The 18561-nt window shown below is 34.9% G+C and overlaps 1 protein-coding gene across 11 annotated transcripts in view; it reads right to left on the bottom strand.

The window, feature by feature from the left end:
- LOC105475715 (transcription factor EC) overlaps positions 1-18561 on the bottom strand; it is a 557301-nt gene that overhangs the window by 167919 nt on the left and 370821 nt on the right. For all 11 annotated transcript variants that reach the window (XM_071094590.1, XM_071094586.1, XM_071094583.1 and 8 more), the window contains 2 exons: positions 2596-2642; positions 1402-1648 (listed from right to left, as the gene is read on the bottom strand). In XM_071094590.1, the coding sequence (XP_070950691.1) occupies positions 1402-1599 (198 nt within the window). In that variant the 5' untranslated portion in view covers positions 1600-1648; positions 2596-2642. The remainder of the gene's footprint in view (positions 1-1401; positions 1649-2595; positions 2643-18561) is intronic.

Below are 18561 nucleotides of genomic sequence, written 5' to 3'. Positions count from 1 at the left end.
GGTTGTGAGGATAATGATGAGGAAGACCCAAAGAAAACAAAGATTATAGAACTCAGAATCTTCTACAACTTTTCATTAAAACCCTATCTGCTTAAATATTTTTGAGGACCAAAAAAAAAAAAAACTGCAAGCACTAAAAAGAAAAATGTAATGAAGTTAGAAATAATTATAAACAGAACATACTGATTATTTTAAGAAGCAATGGTATTTGAAAGTTCAACTTACAATAAATAAGCATTGTTATTGAAAGTTTACTCAAGGTCAATGAAATAGTCTTATTTTTAAGAAAAATTGTAATATGAAAAATAAAGCAAGTATTATTGATATAGCTGCTTCCTGAAAATGGAGGTGGCAATACTTGTAGGCTCAATTCAAATGTCTCCACAATAACAAAGCCTTCCTTGACATCACCAAAACCATGTATGATACTATACACCACACCAATGGTGCAAGCTTTTCCTTCATTGAATTTATTTATTTCCCACACTATAAAACCCTCGTAGCAAGGCCTCTTTTTTCATATCTGTACCTTTAAAATGTAGCTCAATAACTTGGTCAAAAGCAGGTGCTCAAAATATAGTGTTAAAATTAGACTCAATTTCAGATGTACACTGAGAGTATGGGACATGGGTTCCAATCTTGCTCCTGCCACTTACTAGATGTGCTACCTTGAATAATCCTTGATATAGGATTATATCCTCATAGTGTTTGCTTTCAAAGTTACCTACACTAACCTCTTACCCCAGTACAAAAATTCCATCTCAATGCATTTTCCACCTATACACACTGTGATAGATCCTCTACAAAACGTAATCTTCAGTCAAACTTCATAACCAGCTTTTGGCATAACTATTATCTTTCACATTGAATAAGTCAACAAAGCAATGCTTTATAAGGCCCACTATCAGACAGCCAGCAATGCAGACTCAGAATTCTAACTTTAAAAAACAGTCCTTCCTACACACTACACCACTTCACTGTGCCTTAAAAGTCCTGGAGTGTTTTTAAAAATTTTATCTCTATTAATAATCTTCATTATGGCATACTACAATGATTGATTCAAATAGCCAAATGAGATGATATAAAACTTCTTTGTAAAGTATAAAGTGCTCCAAAATATCAAGTAGTAGTAGTATCATGACAATGATGTAGATGATAATGATAATAACAGGAAAGGGAAAACTATGTACTTTGGGTGCTTTGTTGCATTAATATTTCCATGCTGTTAAATGGGTCAGTTACTGTAAATTGTAGCTATTTACTGAGAATTGGGAGGAAGCCCTGGATTTTTATTCTTTTTTTTTCTTCAGTTTTTTGAGTACAATTAAAATGTACAGATTTTCAGAGGTAGTTACTATACTTACTTAGAAATTATGGCTGTATATGTATACAGATACATACCTTGGTAAAGAATGGTAATTGACTTGAATAAATTTGTGGTCTTGCTGGGACAAGTCTATGCAACATTGGTTTGTATGAAAACTGCATGTGGAACTCTGTTCTCTGGGCACTGATTTCCTGGCTGATTTGAAGTCTTCTCTCTTTTTCTCCTAATTGTTCTTTCAGCTGAAATTGAAGTCCAGTTAAAGCTTGTAACATATTTCTCTTCTTTTCTTCTCACTATTAGTGGATTTGGAAAAAAGGAGCACTGCAAAACACATACAAAATAATATTTTATCACCTGAGACTACATATTATAAAATAAATTTAGTAAATGATAAGGGAAGTATTTGAAATAGAAAACAAACTCATTCTTTAATGGTTATGGTTCGCCTATAAAGAGGTAATTCTTAATGTTCAAGTTTAAAAAAAAAAGATGAGAAGAAACAGTTGGCATTCAGCTAACAATTGTGTTTGGAGATTTGTGCCTGACTTTGTTATTCTGAGCAAAGCCAGGTACCAGTCTCTTGGGATTATGTACAAAGGCAAGAAAAAAAGTGGACATGTACAAACCTCAAAGGTGACTGCTGGGTTAATAAAACAGTCTGTTTTCTGTTCACCCACTCTTGCTCTCAGTGTGCAAGTATATTAAAATATGTCAAAAGGAAAACCATTCGCTGTGCAAAAATAATTCAACTACAACTCACAATTTCCAGCTGGTGGAGTGCCTTAGTGTATTTAAGTGCACGAACAAGTGACCCGTACATCTACCCAGATGAAAGTTGTATCCTCATTAAATGAGAAACAAACACAAAATAGGAACAACTGTCACACAGAAAAACAGACCACAATAGACTCCGCATTTCCCACACTCAATTTCTGGCTTGAGCTATGGCACACTCAACAACAGTGCTGTCCTGGAAGTAACCTCTTAAAAGGGACCGAAAATAAAACAAGGAAGCTGCTAGGTGACCTAAATGTCTTGCTAATGGTCATCCAAATTCTCATTCAGAGTATCTGGGAAAACATCGTTTTCTTTCTGGGCCCTAAAAACTCCCATATTAGGTAAGACATTATGTAATAACAGTAATGTGAAGTAACTGGAATAAACAGACCCAACACCCAAGGAATTTAGAATTAATGAGGTAAGTTATATTTTGAAATAACTCTGTTAGATAACCTCTGGTTTTAGCATTTGTAATATATTATACCAACCTTTTATATTCTGATTTTCTCTAGGGAACTAAATCATTGATAGGACTCTGAAAAGAAAAAAAAAGAGAGAAGTTACTGGTTTTTAACTTTAATAATACTGTTCTTATTTGATTCATACATTGTACATTATTATAAGGCAAAAACATACATCGGATGTTCAATGTGATAAGTTGCATCTTATACACAACAGGACATACAATAGGAGCGTGTGTCTCCAAAAGGCAGATAGACAATATATGGAATAATAAGGGAACACTACTTGAGAGCAAATAACTGATTACAAAAGTATGGTACTAACAATTATTTCAAAGTAGGGTAAGATGTTCCACTTGTATACAGGCAACACCTCTGTTAAAATATTTTCATAGCAATTAGCACATGCTAATTTCCTGTTTACTATTCCCTCCCCTCAACTAGAATATAAGCTCCTCAGGGTAAAATTTATTATATGTTATGTCTTATATCATTAGAACTAGTACAGTCTCTGGCACATAATACAAACTCCAAAATTATTAATTGGTTGTTTGGCTAACTGATTAATTATAGCTGTACACATGACAATTGGTGCCCAATATTGAATTGTCAACCTCCTACTGGAAGACAGTAGAGGAACTGGAAAGGGAAGATGTTTCTAGAAAGAGACTAATGTTTTCTATGACAAACTGTAGCCCAGGAGCAATGGATATATGTATACAAAAAAAGAACCACACAGCTCTAAATTATGTTTTAAACTAGAATATATAAAACAACCATTAAAATGAAATTGAAGCCCAATAGAAGAATGTAGGTAATAAGGGATCAGCAAACCAATCTAAATAAATTAAAATGTCTAGGCCCAGACTAATTATGTGAGCTTGGAAACAAGAAAAGTGTTTGAGGAACCAAAGTTAATGATAAGAAAAACTTATTAAAAATAGGAAAAGATAGATTTTAAAAACCAAGAGCTAGTAGGCTTGATTTTTAGGCCTCATGAAATTCTAAGGCATATTGATTATTAAACAGCTCGTCTATGAATTCATGAAAAATAAAGTGGAATTCAGTAGGAGATAGGGAGCTGGAGTCAAGAGAGTATTGCATGAAGACAAAAGTCCTTGGTTCATATTCTGAATGTGTGCTTCCTCTTACTTTAGTGATTTTCCTTTTCCCATAGTTAAACTATGTCTCCCCCCACTACTACAATAAGTCCTAAGTCTTAGTACCTGTAAATATGACCTTATTTGGAAATAAGGGTCTTTGCAAATGTAATTAAGGTACACATTAAGATGAAGTTATATTAGAGTAGGGTGGGCCCTTAATTCAAAATAACTGGTGTTACAGAAAGAGGGAAAGAGACACAGAGAACATGGACAGAGAAAGAACCCAATGTGATGAAGAAAGCAGAGATTAGAATCGTGCTAGGAGGCAAGCTTGGAATTCTCCCTCTAAGCCCTCAAGAAGGAACCACTCCTGCTGACAACTTGATGTGTGAATTCTGTCCTCCAGAACTGTGAAAGAATAAATTTCTGTTGTCTTCAGCCACCCAGTTTGTGGTCATTTGTTATGACAGCCCTAGGAAATGAGTACACCATCCTATAAAAAGGAGTTAGTGATGTATCTTCCCCAGGCGATTGTCGGGAGGATTAGAATACAGCATAAGTAAATATTAATTTCAGCAAAGCATTTTACTAAGATTCTTATAATGCATTCAGTGATAAAATAAATCTATGTGAGCTCAATTATTAGTTAGGTTCAGAGTTGCTAAAATTGCCATTCCCAAAGACAGCTGATTAATAATTCAACATAAACTTAATCTTTCCCAAAATATTCACTTATGGATATACCGAAAATAACTCTCAGGTCTCAGATTTCTATCTTTTAAGGCCTTTTATAGACAAACAGACACATGTTTCGGAAAGTCACCGAAGTAATAATGTTAATGATGGACACAGAACCTTTCGTTCATCATTAGTTGTCCAACATATTTATAGGACTTAGAGAAGTACATAGAATGGATGCTATCCAAATAAGGGAGAAAAAAGTAAGTTGGGAAAAATAAAAGTAACACATTTAAAAATAAAATTCTTGTTATCTTAATAAATTTATTATCCTAACAATATAATTTATTAACCATTATTAATAGTAATTTAATACTTTAAACATCAAACAGTGCTTGACACAAAGTAGATACTCAATAAATTACTGTCATTATTAATAGTATGATAAGCTAGAATGATGGACCAGACCCACTTCAGCAAAAAACACACAGTAGTTCATTCGGGCTCAAAATTTAAATGGCTATAAGGTAGAAAATATCCAGGCTCATCATTAACTCATAGGAAATAGATTTGGAGATTTCAATTGATCAAAGTTTCAGTGAACGCATCCAAACAGTGTTTTGTGAGACCTCTAAAACAAAAATAAAACAAAATAAACAACAAATGTGAGAATTTAGGATAAATCAGTAGATGTACGTAAGCCCGTGACAATTTGCAAAGGGCAAGCATAAGGGGGATTGTTTTTCTAAAAGCAGCAATTCTCCTCTGTAAATCTGAGAGATGTTCTGGATGCTGTGGGGGTGAAGTTCCAAGGGAGATGGAGAGTTTCTGCACACTCCCATCCCACACTTCCAAAAGATGAAGAGATGTAGGTCCCCATGGCATGCGAATCCGAGGAAGCAGATCTCTTGGTGAAAGACCTTTCTTCTGCCACCTAGAAACAACCGACGCTTCATAAAAGCAGCATCCAGGAAATACAACAGCAGTAAAAATTATGAGAGGCTCCCTCAGTTGAGACTGAAGCATGCAAACAAGGATGACAGAAATGCGAAGGGCTCAAAGAAAGACATGAGCTAGGAAGGGACATTGAAACATCTCACTCTCAGAGAACCAAAGAAGACCCCCACACCCCCGGAATGAGGAGGGAGGACATTTGACAGAGAATGAAGACAAAGATATCAGAAAAGAAAAATTTCCCCACACACTGACTGTCATGAGCATCAGGGATAGCCAAGAAAAGTAAGGCAGATCTAATGTCAGTAGTGTGGTCCTTTGTTAATTAAACCTCCCTTTTTAAAAGCTGTTAAAGAGTATCACATGTGATGTGGAACCTTCTGGATGTAAGATGTATTTTTCTATATGTTGACTAGGAACATGGAGCCTATAATATTCATCACAGAAGTAATTCGGGCTCTTTAGACCTCAGTTATTTCTAATGCAAGGTTTCAGGCAGTTTTGGATACAAACTACACTCTTTTCCTGTGGCTGCTTTTAAACAAATTTACCAAAAATTTTGTGGCTTCAAACAACACACATTTTTTGCTCTTATAGTTCTGTAGTAGAGAAGTCTGAAAGTAGTTTCCCTAACGTAAAGTCAAGATGTCAGCAGGATAGAGTGACTTTTTTAGGAGGCTTTAGGGGATAATCCATTTTCTTGCTTTTATCAGATTCTAGATGCTGCCTATATTCTCTGGCTTGTGGCCCCTTCTTCCATCTTTGAAGTGTGTCACTCCAACCTCTGGTTCCATGGTAATATGTCCTTCTCTTTTACTCTGATGTCTGCATCCCTCTTATAAGGACTGTGTGATTGCTTTGGGTTCACCAAAGATAACCCATAAAAAAATCTCCCCACCTCAACATCCTTAACTTAATCACATATGCAAGTTTCTTTTGCCATATATAGTAACATCCACAAGTTCCAGGGATTAGGACATGGACATATCTGGGGGTTCATTATTCAGCATACCACGTCCACTTAAAAAAGAAACATTATAGGGAGAGAATATAGTATAGAGTGAAAGCATAAACCAGCTTCTTGCTTCACAGACACTTAAAGTGCTTTTTATATGCCAGATGCTTTTACAAGTGCTTAACAAATATTAGTTCATTATTACTCTATACAGTTCTAGGGCATAGGGATAATTATAATTCCCCATTTTTCTGAAGAGAAAGCTGAAGGATAAGTTACTTGTATATGGCTTTGTGGTTATTTAGAGCTGGTATGAATCCAAATCATGCCTCTTAACTAGGTGACCTTGACACAGTATTTTCACTAGAAAGAACATATTTTACATGGTTGGTGTGAGGATTTAAATCAAATAATGTATATAAAGTGTTTATCACAGTTCCTGGCTCAAAATTTACTCATTACATGGTAGATAGTAAAATAACTATGTTAGAGACATCGACCAAAGAAATGGAAAAGAAGAAGAAAAATGGTTAGGGAACTAGAAACACTATCATCTTAAAAATGGTAGTTTAGCTTGGAGAAGAAAAGAATTATATGGGGGGACATGATAGCTGTCTTGAAATATGTGATGAACTTTCATGTGAAGGAGAAGTAGATTTATTTTAATGTTACCCCATAAAACCAAACTAAAACCTAAGGGTGGAAATTACATGGTGATAAAATCTGGCTCAAAAAAAAAGGAAATATCCAATAATTAGAGTGTTACACCAGTGAAAAAGGCTGCCCCAGAGTTTTTTAAGCTTTCAGTAAGTTGAAATGTTCAAGCACAAGCTAAATTACTCTCTGTAGTATATAAAATATAGAAAGGTTTTCAACAATGAGAGGAACATTAAAATACATTCATGCATTTATTCAGCAAACATTTACTGACCATCTTCAGGGCACAGTGCCTGTAAGGCCCCTTACAACTCTAAAAATAATAGAATCTACTATTCTATGAAAGAGCAAATAAGAGCATATGTCCCCAAAATGTACAGAATTTCGGGCTGATTCTCATTGAAGGGTCTACTGATTCTTTCAATCAGGTTCTCTAGTTTGTCTGGCATGATCTTCAATAAGCTTTATTTTCACAGTCACTTATCACTAGTCACAGGAAGACTTTTTCTACAGTAAAGAATCAGTTCTTAATGGGAAAATCACTCATTTTTATATTTCTGAGAAAAGAGATTTTTCTCTAAAGGAAAGAATTTTATTTCACAATCGTTGCTTTTTTCTTTCAGTCTATGCAAACAAATGCAATAACATCTTTTAACCAAAAAATAAAGAGAAAAAGAGGATTCCTCTCATTTAATGTGGAGCATTTGCCATCCTTGAAAGAATCCAACAAAAATAAACCACTCTGTTGGACCCCCAAATAAATTAATTATGGTGGAAACCTATTGAGTCTGATTTGTCCTGGGAGTTATTAAGGGGTTGCCTACCTACTTCTCATTTAATCTGCTTGACTAAATAAGATTGCTTTGCCGGAGAATTACCTGAATTACACACATAATCCAAGAAAGTCTCCAATTAATGACCAAAATGTCCCCAGTGTCTATACCATCCATACAACATTTCACCACACAGCAGCTGATGGCATTTATTACACAGCTGTTAGTATGTGTCAGAATTAACCAGCCAATCGGATAGACCTCTATGTGATTTTTGCTGCTTACAATACTTTCTTAGCAGAAGATACAGAATAGGAATACTAATAACCCAAATACAGGTTGACTTTAATGAGCTCTTACCATGTCATGGTATCATCATAGGCAATTCTTTCAATGGCCATGCCAAGCAGGAGCCCCTCTTATCCTATCTAAAGAATGTGATGGAGCCAACATTAAAACTAACAGGGATGTGGAGCTCTTGAACTGTTATTGACTGATAAACCGCTTCCACAATCTTTAACCCTTTCCCTAACAAAGACAAATACGTTAGAAGAAATATTGAAGAGTAATTACAAACCTGTATTTTGATATCTTTTACAGAAATAAACAGTGTGCCAAAGATGGGATTAGAACCTAGTTCTCTAGATACCTATGTTCCAAATAGCTACTGATTAAGTTAAATGTAAAAAGTATTCTCAGCCCTGTGGGCTAGCCACATCACTGAGTTATTAAATATCATGCAAGAGTCTGTATAGGCAAGAATGCTGCTTTAAAATACGGTAAATTTCCTTCTCTTTCCTTTCAAAATGCCCCAAGGCACTCGTATACATTGTGGACACCACTGGCCTGAAAATTCTCAGTTGAGGGAAAAAGAAATCCAAAATCCTTGAATTTATAAGAGCACTAAAAGCATCTAAAATGATAACTATTTTGCCCCTTTAACACCAAAAGATCAACTGATTTTTTATTTTTCCCTTGGAGTTGACCTTTATTTAACCCATGGCATGCCAAAGTTATGGCCTGAAGCAATTTTTTCAGTGACTGCCTTGACTTGGGACAAGAATAGACATTTTACTCACCCTGTCTCTGAATCATCATTCCTTATCGCTACTGATGGTCAGTCTAACAAAGAAAAACATTTTTCAACGTTTAGAAAACACTAAAACTTTCTGTTGAATTATTTATTTCCTCCATTTCAAATACATTCAGACCTGCAAAATGTTTCCAAATTCTAAAATTATCAAATTTTTTCTCAAAGTTTTTTATTAAGCTCTTCAATAAAACGTTTGTATTCAGTTATGTATAAAAAATAATGAGCTCATTGTGCCTGCATCATAAAAAGCTAAAACCATTTCTTTTGATCAATTGACTACCTGCTGGCATCTTTTCCTAATGGGGAAATTAATTTTAAGGCTTTGTGGTACCTCTTTTGCCCCCTATATAAGTCCTGCACTTATACACAATTGTTCAGGGCACTCTCACTATTTTGAATGTAATAAACGAGGTATATCTAAAGAATTTAGACATGATTAGTAGTGTCTAATACTTTTTCTCTAAAAAACAAATTCAATAGTTGCGTATTATGAAAGATTACAATACGAAAGAAAAAAGTGCAAAGATACAGTAGGAGGTATTTAATTGAGAGATTAAGAATTTATGGCTATAAGTGCTGGGAGGCACATCTGTGAGTTATCCAAGGGAGAATGCAGATTCTCTGGCGGTTTATAATGACACAAATAGCTGTATTTCTGGACTGGCATAAATGGGGTCCTGGTTATGGGAAGGCAGCATAAGAAAATAGCTATCTGTGTCGAAAAGTCTAGCTCAAGGATTTCTACAAAAAACTTTCAATGACAACAGTATTTATATGAGCATAATTTAATATTAGCACAAGCATTTTATTGTGGATCCTCTTTACCTGGTTTTATTTCCTGAGCAGCATTGATCTTTAGAAAGTCAATGAAAAATGAATCAGTATCTACCATACATTGAGCACTTTGCTAAGCATTTAATTTTTATATCCTTTAAGAAATCTATTTATTAATGCTTCCCATTTTTACCAAATAGAGAAGCTGAAACTCAACAATCATAAGTAATTTGCTCCATGCTACACATTTAAGAAGTGGTATATTTAACCCAGATACGTTTGACTTGAAAACAAATACCCCTAAACTCTACATTATACAGAAAAATAGTATTAGCAATAATTGGGAAAAACATGGATCCAGCCAATGCAATAGGTCCGGAAAGATAAATATGAATTAAAATTAATTTTAAAATACACAATTATTAATTGTAAATGACAGAAATAACTACATAGAAAATCTATGAGAAACAAGAAAAATGAGAGTTTAAACACAATAAATTTAATGAATTAACCAAATCATACGTACAACATTTTGAATATATGTTAAATACACTTTAAAAGAGTGAATTTTATTGTATGTGAATTGTATGTCATTAAAAAGTTAAAGAAAATGATTATACTAGCCAGTTAATGTGGGGAGAAATGGAATGGAAATGAGAACTGTTCACCGATAGTATGAATGTAAAAATTGGAACAATTTTTCTAGAGGGTAGTTAAATTTTATTTATCAAAATCCAATTATTATATTTTTTAAATCTAAAGAATTAATCAGAGATGTGGCATTAGGCTTATATACAATAACATTTATCATAGTCTTGTTTGAAATAGGTCTCCCAAAAGGAATTTAAACAGTGGAAACTATATAAATCCAGGAATTTCTAAATATAGCTTGATACATCCATATAAAGTCATGGTTCAGAATAGTTAATTACATTGGAAATGCTTACAATGTTAAGTAAAACAGACAAGATACAAAAAAAAAAAAAAAAAGAATCCAAAGGTTAAAAAGAAATTTGAGCTACAATGAATGTTATGAGAGAAGAGGATTTTTTTGCAAAAATATATTCAGTAAGATAAAGGAAGCTGATGCAAAGGTGCACCTGGGTCTAGGAATGAATTCTTACATTTGTTGGTGGAGAATATGCTGTGACTGGTATAACAGAGAGTCAAATGCTTTCTAGCTTGTTCTGTGTTTGTAGAAGCCCTGTGTTTCAGGGAAGAAGATGGGTTGCTATTCCATATCACTTTTTCTTGGATAACCAAGACTTCTCCCTCCATGGAACCTTTGCAAAAGCTCCTTTCTCTCCATGGAATTTTCTTTTCCTACATTTTGACTGAGATGGCTCCTGATGCACATTCCACATTCACGTCTTCACTGAAAAGTCACTAGTTCAGTCAGGCTTCCTCTGCCCATTTATAGCAGCATGGCATCACCTGGGAATTTGTTGGAAAGACAGAATTTCACGCTCCATCCAAGATTTACTGAATTTGAATCTGCATTTTAACAACATCCCCAGATGATTCTCATGCACACTAAAATTTGAGAAGCACTGTCCTTACAGTCTGTGATAGAGACTGCATGCCAATTCCCTGCATCATTTTCTCCATAGTGCTTATGCATATCTAAAATCATTTATTTGCTTTCTTGAATGTAGTTTCGTTAGCATAGAATTTGTCTTTTGCCTGTATTCACAGTTCCTAAATAGTGCTTCATGTACTGCTGGGACCCAGTGAACATTTGTTGAATGAAATCACAGAATAGGGAGAGGCATAGTTCAGTAATTTTGATTGAAGAAATGCCATTTTATATCTTCACTATCTAAATAACTCTGTCTCTGGGGCCTCGACTATTGATTAAAGTGATGGGAGCTAATAAATTGTGTTCCAGCCCGATGCATCATGTGCCTGTAATATTTACTGGTTCTATAAAAAAAACACTAGCTAATAACTTTCAGAAGGATAACCAGTATTATTATATGTAAAATAAAAGTAGGTTGCTCAAAAAGTTAAACAGAGAATTGCCATGTGACTCAGCAATTGATTTTCTAGGTATATGCCCAAGAGAATGTTCAAACTAATCTTACATACAAATGTTCACAGCAGGATCATTCATTAGAGCCAAAAAAGGAAAAACAACCCCAAATGTTTATCAATGAATGAAGAAATCTGCAAAATGAGGTATATACCCTCAATGGAATATTATTCATCCATAAAAAAGAATAAAATACCATTAATGTCACAACATAAATGAACCTTGAATATATTACATTAAGTAAAAGAAGCCAGATACAAAAAGCTGCATGTTGCCACATATTGCAAAAGCCACATACATGAAATGTCCAGAATAGGCAAATTCATAGAAACAAAAAGCCAATTAGTGGTTGTCAGAAGCTGGAAGGAGGGAGAAATGGAGAGTACCTGCTAATGGACACAGAGTTTCTCTCTGGGGTGATGAAAATATTCTGCAATTATATAGTGATGATGGTTGACATCATTGCGAATGTACTGGAAGTCCTTAAATTGTACACTTTAAACTGGTTAAGATGGTGAATTTTAGATTATGTGAATTTCACTTCAACAAAAAATAAATATATAAAAGCAAATTACTATTTTAAGACATAGTGGCATTAAAATATATTGACTTGCTATCCAGAAATTTTGTTTTACAGACTCACTATTTCAGAGGTCAGGGTTTCAAATGATTAATATTATGTGATGATTATCTTTTTCAGATAGAGATAAGACAGGGAAATAAGGTAAAAGAAATGAGTCTGGGATTTGCCTAAGCCAGGACTCAAATTCCTTTGATCCTTGGCTAAAAGCCCTGATTGGTCCAAAAGGTCAAATGGAAAGGAAAAAGCAGTCAAGAATAAATCAGTAAAATAAAAAATTCATTAAAATGTAGCTATTGGGAGGAAAGGAAATAACCTTCCTTTCTTCTACTAAAGAGTGAATTGACAACCTAATTTTTCGAACAGGTAACAAATGTATAGCTGTAGCTAGGTGCCCAGACTTTCTTCTCTACAGGGAAATGTTGGAAATAAATTAAGGAGGAGTCTTCAGACTTACTGAAGCCACTGAAATTGTAATTGTTGTTACAATTGCAAGGGTTTATTAAAGATCATCAGGAAACTTGGCATTAAAAAAGTGTTTGGATAGATAAGACCCCTGTTTGCACTTTAAGCCTTTACTGTTAATTACATGTTACTGTAATTAAGCACTTCAAAAGTGACTTTTATGAACTGTGCTATTATTTCATTTAATAAGAACTTGTTATAAAGTCACAGGTTAACAAAAGTTCATTAATAAGTTGAATGTTTGGAACTCAGAAAGCATTTTCCTATGGAGCAATGTTAGCCATGGTGGTTAGGTTTCTATGTAAGTGGGGTTTAAGGATTCATACACACCTGCTCCCACAACACTAAACAGCACACTACATGTTTTAAAAGATTTCTATGGAAATATGCATTCAGCATTCTGGAACTAAGACATCTCTTCCCTCCACTGCATTAGTGATGCTTGTTCATTCATTCATCACTGAATCGCTCATTCAACAAGCATCGGCAGTGCCTGCTATGTACCAGGCCTTTTAGCAAGTTGTATTCTTTTTTTTTTTTTTGAGACGGAGTCTCGCTCTGTCACCCAGGCTGGAGTGCAGTGGCCAGATCTCAGCTCACTGCAAGCTCCGCCTCCCGGGTTCACGCCATTCTCCTGCCTCAGCCTCCGGAGTAGCTGGGACTACAGGCGCCCGCCACCTCGCCCGGCTAAGTTTTTGTATTTTTAGTAGAGACGGGGTTTCACTGTGTTACCCAGGATGGTCTCGATCTCCTGACCTCGTGATCCGCCCGTCTCGGCCTCCCAAAGTGCTGGGATTACAGGCTTGAGCCACCGCGCCCGGCCTGTATTCCTTTTTATCTGCCAGGTAGCAGGCTTTCTTCAACTTGGAGGAAGTAACCATCGGCTTAGCATATGAACTCCAGCATCATGAGAAGCAGAAGATGAGGCTCTAGGGCAAGTAGAAGCAATGAAGGTTGAGGACGACCGGAACAAGGTGATGGCAGGTGAATGATCCTTTAACCCAGCTGCCTATGCCCCTTTCCCCCACTTTCCTCACTGTGGCCAACACTGGTGTTAGTGTGGAAACCTCTAGTGGATGACACCAATAAATGTAAGCTATGTAATAGATGCCCTTTCCTACTTCATTCTCCCTGAGAGCAGTGCCCGGGACTGGGAAATTCCAAGGAGCCAAACAAGCGTGAGAATGGAGATTTACATTTTTTAACCAATTCCCCCATCTTACTTGAGAGTACAAACGAAAAAGAAAAAAAAAAATAGAGAAAGGAAAACATTAATGAACATATATCCATAGTACGAATGTTATATATCAAGGATTGTGTGAAACAAAAACAAGCAATTGCTGAACTCACTTTTTTTAAAAAAAAAACTGCAAGTTACCAACTAACAAAGATCACCACCTAGTGGCCCCAGCATGATAACTGCACTTGAACAAGATGCATTGGAATTCAAAAATATTGGGGGTTTGTTGCAAGAAGGTAAGGTAACATTGAAGCCTTTCCTTTTGTCCCTTGGATCCAGCCTCTCCTTTTTCTTTCATTCTGAGTCAGTTTCTCTTAGTTTATGATTTCAGTTTGTCTTGAAAGCATTCTATTTGCAGTTGCCTTTATTTTAATCTTTGCAATTAGCTACTTTGTCATCCTTTGAGTTCCTCATCTTTTAAGATACACCATAAGCCCCTCTGAGTCTTGCCTGAAACAGTGGGTTTAAACATCATTTTTGTCGTGCCACTTCCCTACAAAAAAAAAAAAAAAAAAAAACTGAATGCTTACGTGGATCCTGTTGTCACTTACATCAAGCCTGGTCTAACCTGCATATCCCCACACTCCACCTTGGCAAACATAGTGACTGTCCACTGAGTACTTTTTTTATTGATCTTCACCACCCTCAAATCTCAAACACAACCGCAGTTTTTATCTACCTCTGAGTACTCTTATCCAACTCAAATTACACCTTTTCATAACTTTTTCCCTACTACGCCTGTCATATTCACTTTTCTCTTCTCTAAGTTCTTACATTCATGGTTATTAACACCAAGTATATGATTTAATTATTGTCTAATTGTTTTATGAGTATTATGTCTGCAAAGGAAGTTCCAGGGTTTAAATGTGTCCATATCTCCCACAAATCTTAGCATGATATTAAACATAACACGAGAGCTCAATGAATAAATTACTGATTTAGAAATGGATAGATAAGAATTCCTGCAATTAAAGGACCTTTAGTCATCTATGGGTAGGTGACAAGGAAAGAAGAAGGAGAGTACAGAGTGGGGAAGATAGCTGCAACTATATTCCATGAGTGGAAAAAGATCAATTTTATCCACCTTTCTTACGTAAAGTGCCAGTGACAAATCGAATAGAAAAGTATCTCCCAGAATGCCAGGATACATTTAAACATATTCCAAAATATACAATACAATATAACCACGAAAGTTTTTAATGGAATATAGTTACTTTGGGTGCAGACAGTGACAGAACTCACTCAGACAAAGAGAGGGAAAAACCGGGAAAAAAATAAATTGTTATTAAACAGGTAATGATATGTTAACTTGCATTGTAAGGTAGGACAAAGTTTTACTTCTTGGGCAGCAGCATAAAACCTGCTCCAGGGATGTGAATTACAGATACGTTAGGCAGCTGCACACTGGAAATAGCAAGACTGGGAGAAAGCTCTATGCACTCAAACTTTGGCATATAATTCAACCAACTTTGAATGTGAATGGAAATATTTTACCCCCAAAATGTGAATAATAAAACAAATAAAATATTAAATAATCTACTCAAATGAAGAAGTCTGCAGAATAAGTAATGTGAACTTGAAAAATCTCATTAAGTGTCACCAGAATTCTATTTCTAGTGCAACCGCAAGTAGTTTTATAACTAGGTCTCCAGTAAAATAATTAGACTATTTTAAGGGGTAGCAACTGACTCTATCTTGAGGAGAGGAAAGAAAATGCTTCTGCTATGTAAATTTCCCCCCAATTTTTCAAACTGACATTTTCAAAGGCATCATAGAAGGACAATTACATACATGCTGTATATATTGCTATTTTACCACAAAAGACCACTAGGTATGCAAGGCATTGTGCAAGCTATGATAGAGGTAAACAAGGAATGTAAATGGCATGCATTATATCCTCAAGTATCTTACTAGGGTGAGAAGACCCACATGTATTCAATAGATAATAAATAATTCCATAATTAATGTTTAAGTAACTCTACCACATATTATGCAGATAGCCTGCATTTTCATATTTCAACAAATATTGAAGGCCCACAAAGAGAAAGATGTTATACTAGATGTTTTGTCAGTACAACGTAAATTCATTACTCAACTGGCCCTCAGCAACAGTGAGTATAATAAGAAATGGACAGCAGGTACCTCAATAGAGATGAGATTACTTGATGAAAGAATTATAATATGTGATTTATTTTTAAATGCAGGTATGGTTTAAATATGCAGGGTTGCAGGGCATTAGAGAAAGCATTGGAGGCAGATTTATCACATGCAAAGGCACAGAGTTGATAAAACAAGGATGGGTATGAGAACTTAGTTCATTCCTTTCACTACGATGTATAGAAAATGTGACCTGAAACAATATGAAATGATGTTGGAAAACTGACTTAGAACTACAGTATAGAAGATATTAAATTCCAGACTAAGGAATTTGGCTTTAATCTATCAAACTAGGAATCATAGAAATTTTTGAACAGCTAAGTAAGGCCATCATGGTTGTACTTTTAACCAATTAGGTAGTGATGCATGAATTGGTCTTGAACAAAGAAGCATGGAGAATACATTAGTTTCGGAAAGAGGTAATGTTGGCGGAATGTATGGTAGTGACCAAGATAGAATGGAAGGGACAATTCCAAGAGATCCTACAGAGAAAAACAATTGACTGAGACTTGGTTGATTTGATTAAATATAAAGAGCTATCAAGGATGAACTCAAAACTAATGCCATTTAGAGAAACAAAGACCAAAAAAGGTTGATGTCTCCAGGAATTGGACAACTTCAGTAAGACATATTTGCACCTTGAAGTGCCTTTCAGAAGAAAATATTCAGCTGGCAGTTAACAATATTAAACAATTGAGACGAAAGCTAACTTGTGATTTGCAAACCATCAAGAGTCAGTGTAAAAGAACTGAGCAAACTGAAATCTCAAAGCTTGTACAGTTCAGCAAGGAGAGCCAACCTGATACCACAGAGACCCAGTAATGAAAACAGATCATGAGAAAATGTGACTAGGATCAGCTAGCTTGCCACATCCCCATCCTGCATTTGGTCCTCTTTAAATATGATAGGGACTTATACATTGGAGAATTTAAGCCAAGCAGTATAAAAATCTCCCAATAAGAAAGGCATAGGGAAAAAAACTCAGAAGAAAATGAGAAAATGTGTTCAGGGGATAAAAGAAAAAAACAAAGCCTGAAATTAATAACTTCAAAATAAAACAATAATTTTTATGAAATAAAAATTCAGATGCACTAAAAATGGACAAATCAATTTTTTACTTACTAAATAAAATGTAAGGGACTATCTTAAAATGCAGAAATAAAAGAAGTTGATGGAAATAAAAGAAGGGAAAAAATAAGATAGATGTTCAATCATGGAAGTATAACATTAAGTAAACTGCTAGGAGTCCCCAGAAGAAAATTAAGAGGGGCAAGGGATGAACAAAGAATAAAGACATTGTTTTTAGAACTGAAGCTCATTAGTTTCCAAATGGAAAAGGCCATCAAGCACCCAGCCCAAGAGATGAAAAAAGGAACACTATCAGGAAATTTTAATGAAAAAAGAACACAATATCTATACACCTTCAAAATCTGAGGGAAAATGACTTTTAGTTTATAATTATTAAATTAGTAATTAGGGAGGAGCATGGATAGAAAAAAAAGACATATTCAAAAAGGTGACATCTTAAAATTTTATTCCCCTTTTATACTCCTTTGATCCATTACTGAGTGATATACCTGAGTCACTTGAGGGAGTAAACAAAAAAGAAGAAGGGTGAGATTGAAAAAATAAAATCTATTTCAACAAAAAGAGAACCAATGATATCTAAAGAACCACTGTACCGTGGGTATACACAACAACTTGTCCAGGTATTGGGACAAGAGAATGAAGGACTCCTGAAAAAAAGAACCCTTTGACAAAATAAAGTAAATAAATAATTATTGCCAAATGGGATTTCTTCCAAATCTCCAACGGTAGTAGATTTCTGGTTTATTGGTCTTTACCTTACTTTCAACCTTTTTGACTGGTTTTCACTTAGATGAAGCTCCTGAAAACAGTACATGTCTGGACTTTGGCTTTTTATCCGATGTAATAAATCATGTCGTTTAGTTGATGAGAATAATTTGTTTACTTCTATTTAAAGCACTGATATATTTGCACTTACTTCCACTGTCTTTTCTCTGTTTCTATTATTTTAGTGTTTAGCAAACGTATTTACCTCTAGACTTTCTAACAAATCCCTATTCGTTCTAGTTTTTTCTTTATCTTCAAGTACTGTAAGATTACTCATTGAATTACTCATTGAATCCATCCTCTCATTTTGCTATTACCAACACTGCACTCCAGCCTGGGCAACAGAGTGAGACTCAGTGTCAAAAAATAAAATAAAATGAAAGTAAGAATATTGGGAATACAAAGGCAACTTATGTGAAAGAAAACATAAATTTGAGCCTGTTTCTCTTATATCTCTAAATAACGGCTCGTCCTCCATGTTACAAATTTGTATCATGTTATGGCTTATCTATGTTGCCTTTTCTAGCCCAGTCACATCGACACCTCACTTTTATGTTATTCCTGGTTCATTTACCTCTCAATATTTTTGTGAAACTACTCTTTTTCTAATCCATCTAAATATATGTACAGTCTTTGAATTTATATGGCTTTTCTAAATATACTATAAAGGCAGCCAAA

This window comes from Macaca nemestrina, chromosome 4, assembly GCF_043159975.1.
Source record: "Macaca nemestrina isolate mMacNem1 chromosome 4, mMacNem.hap1, whole genome shotgun sequence".
In the NCBI taxonomy this organism is placed as follows: domain Eukaryota; kingdom Metazoa; phylum Chordata; class Mammalia; order Primates; family Cercopithecidae; genus Macaca; species Macaca nemestrina.
This window is presented reverse-complemented; position numbering and strand designations above follow the sequence as displayed.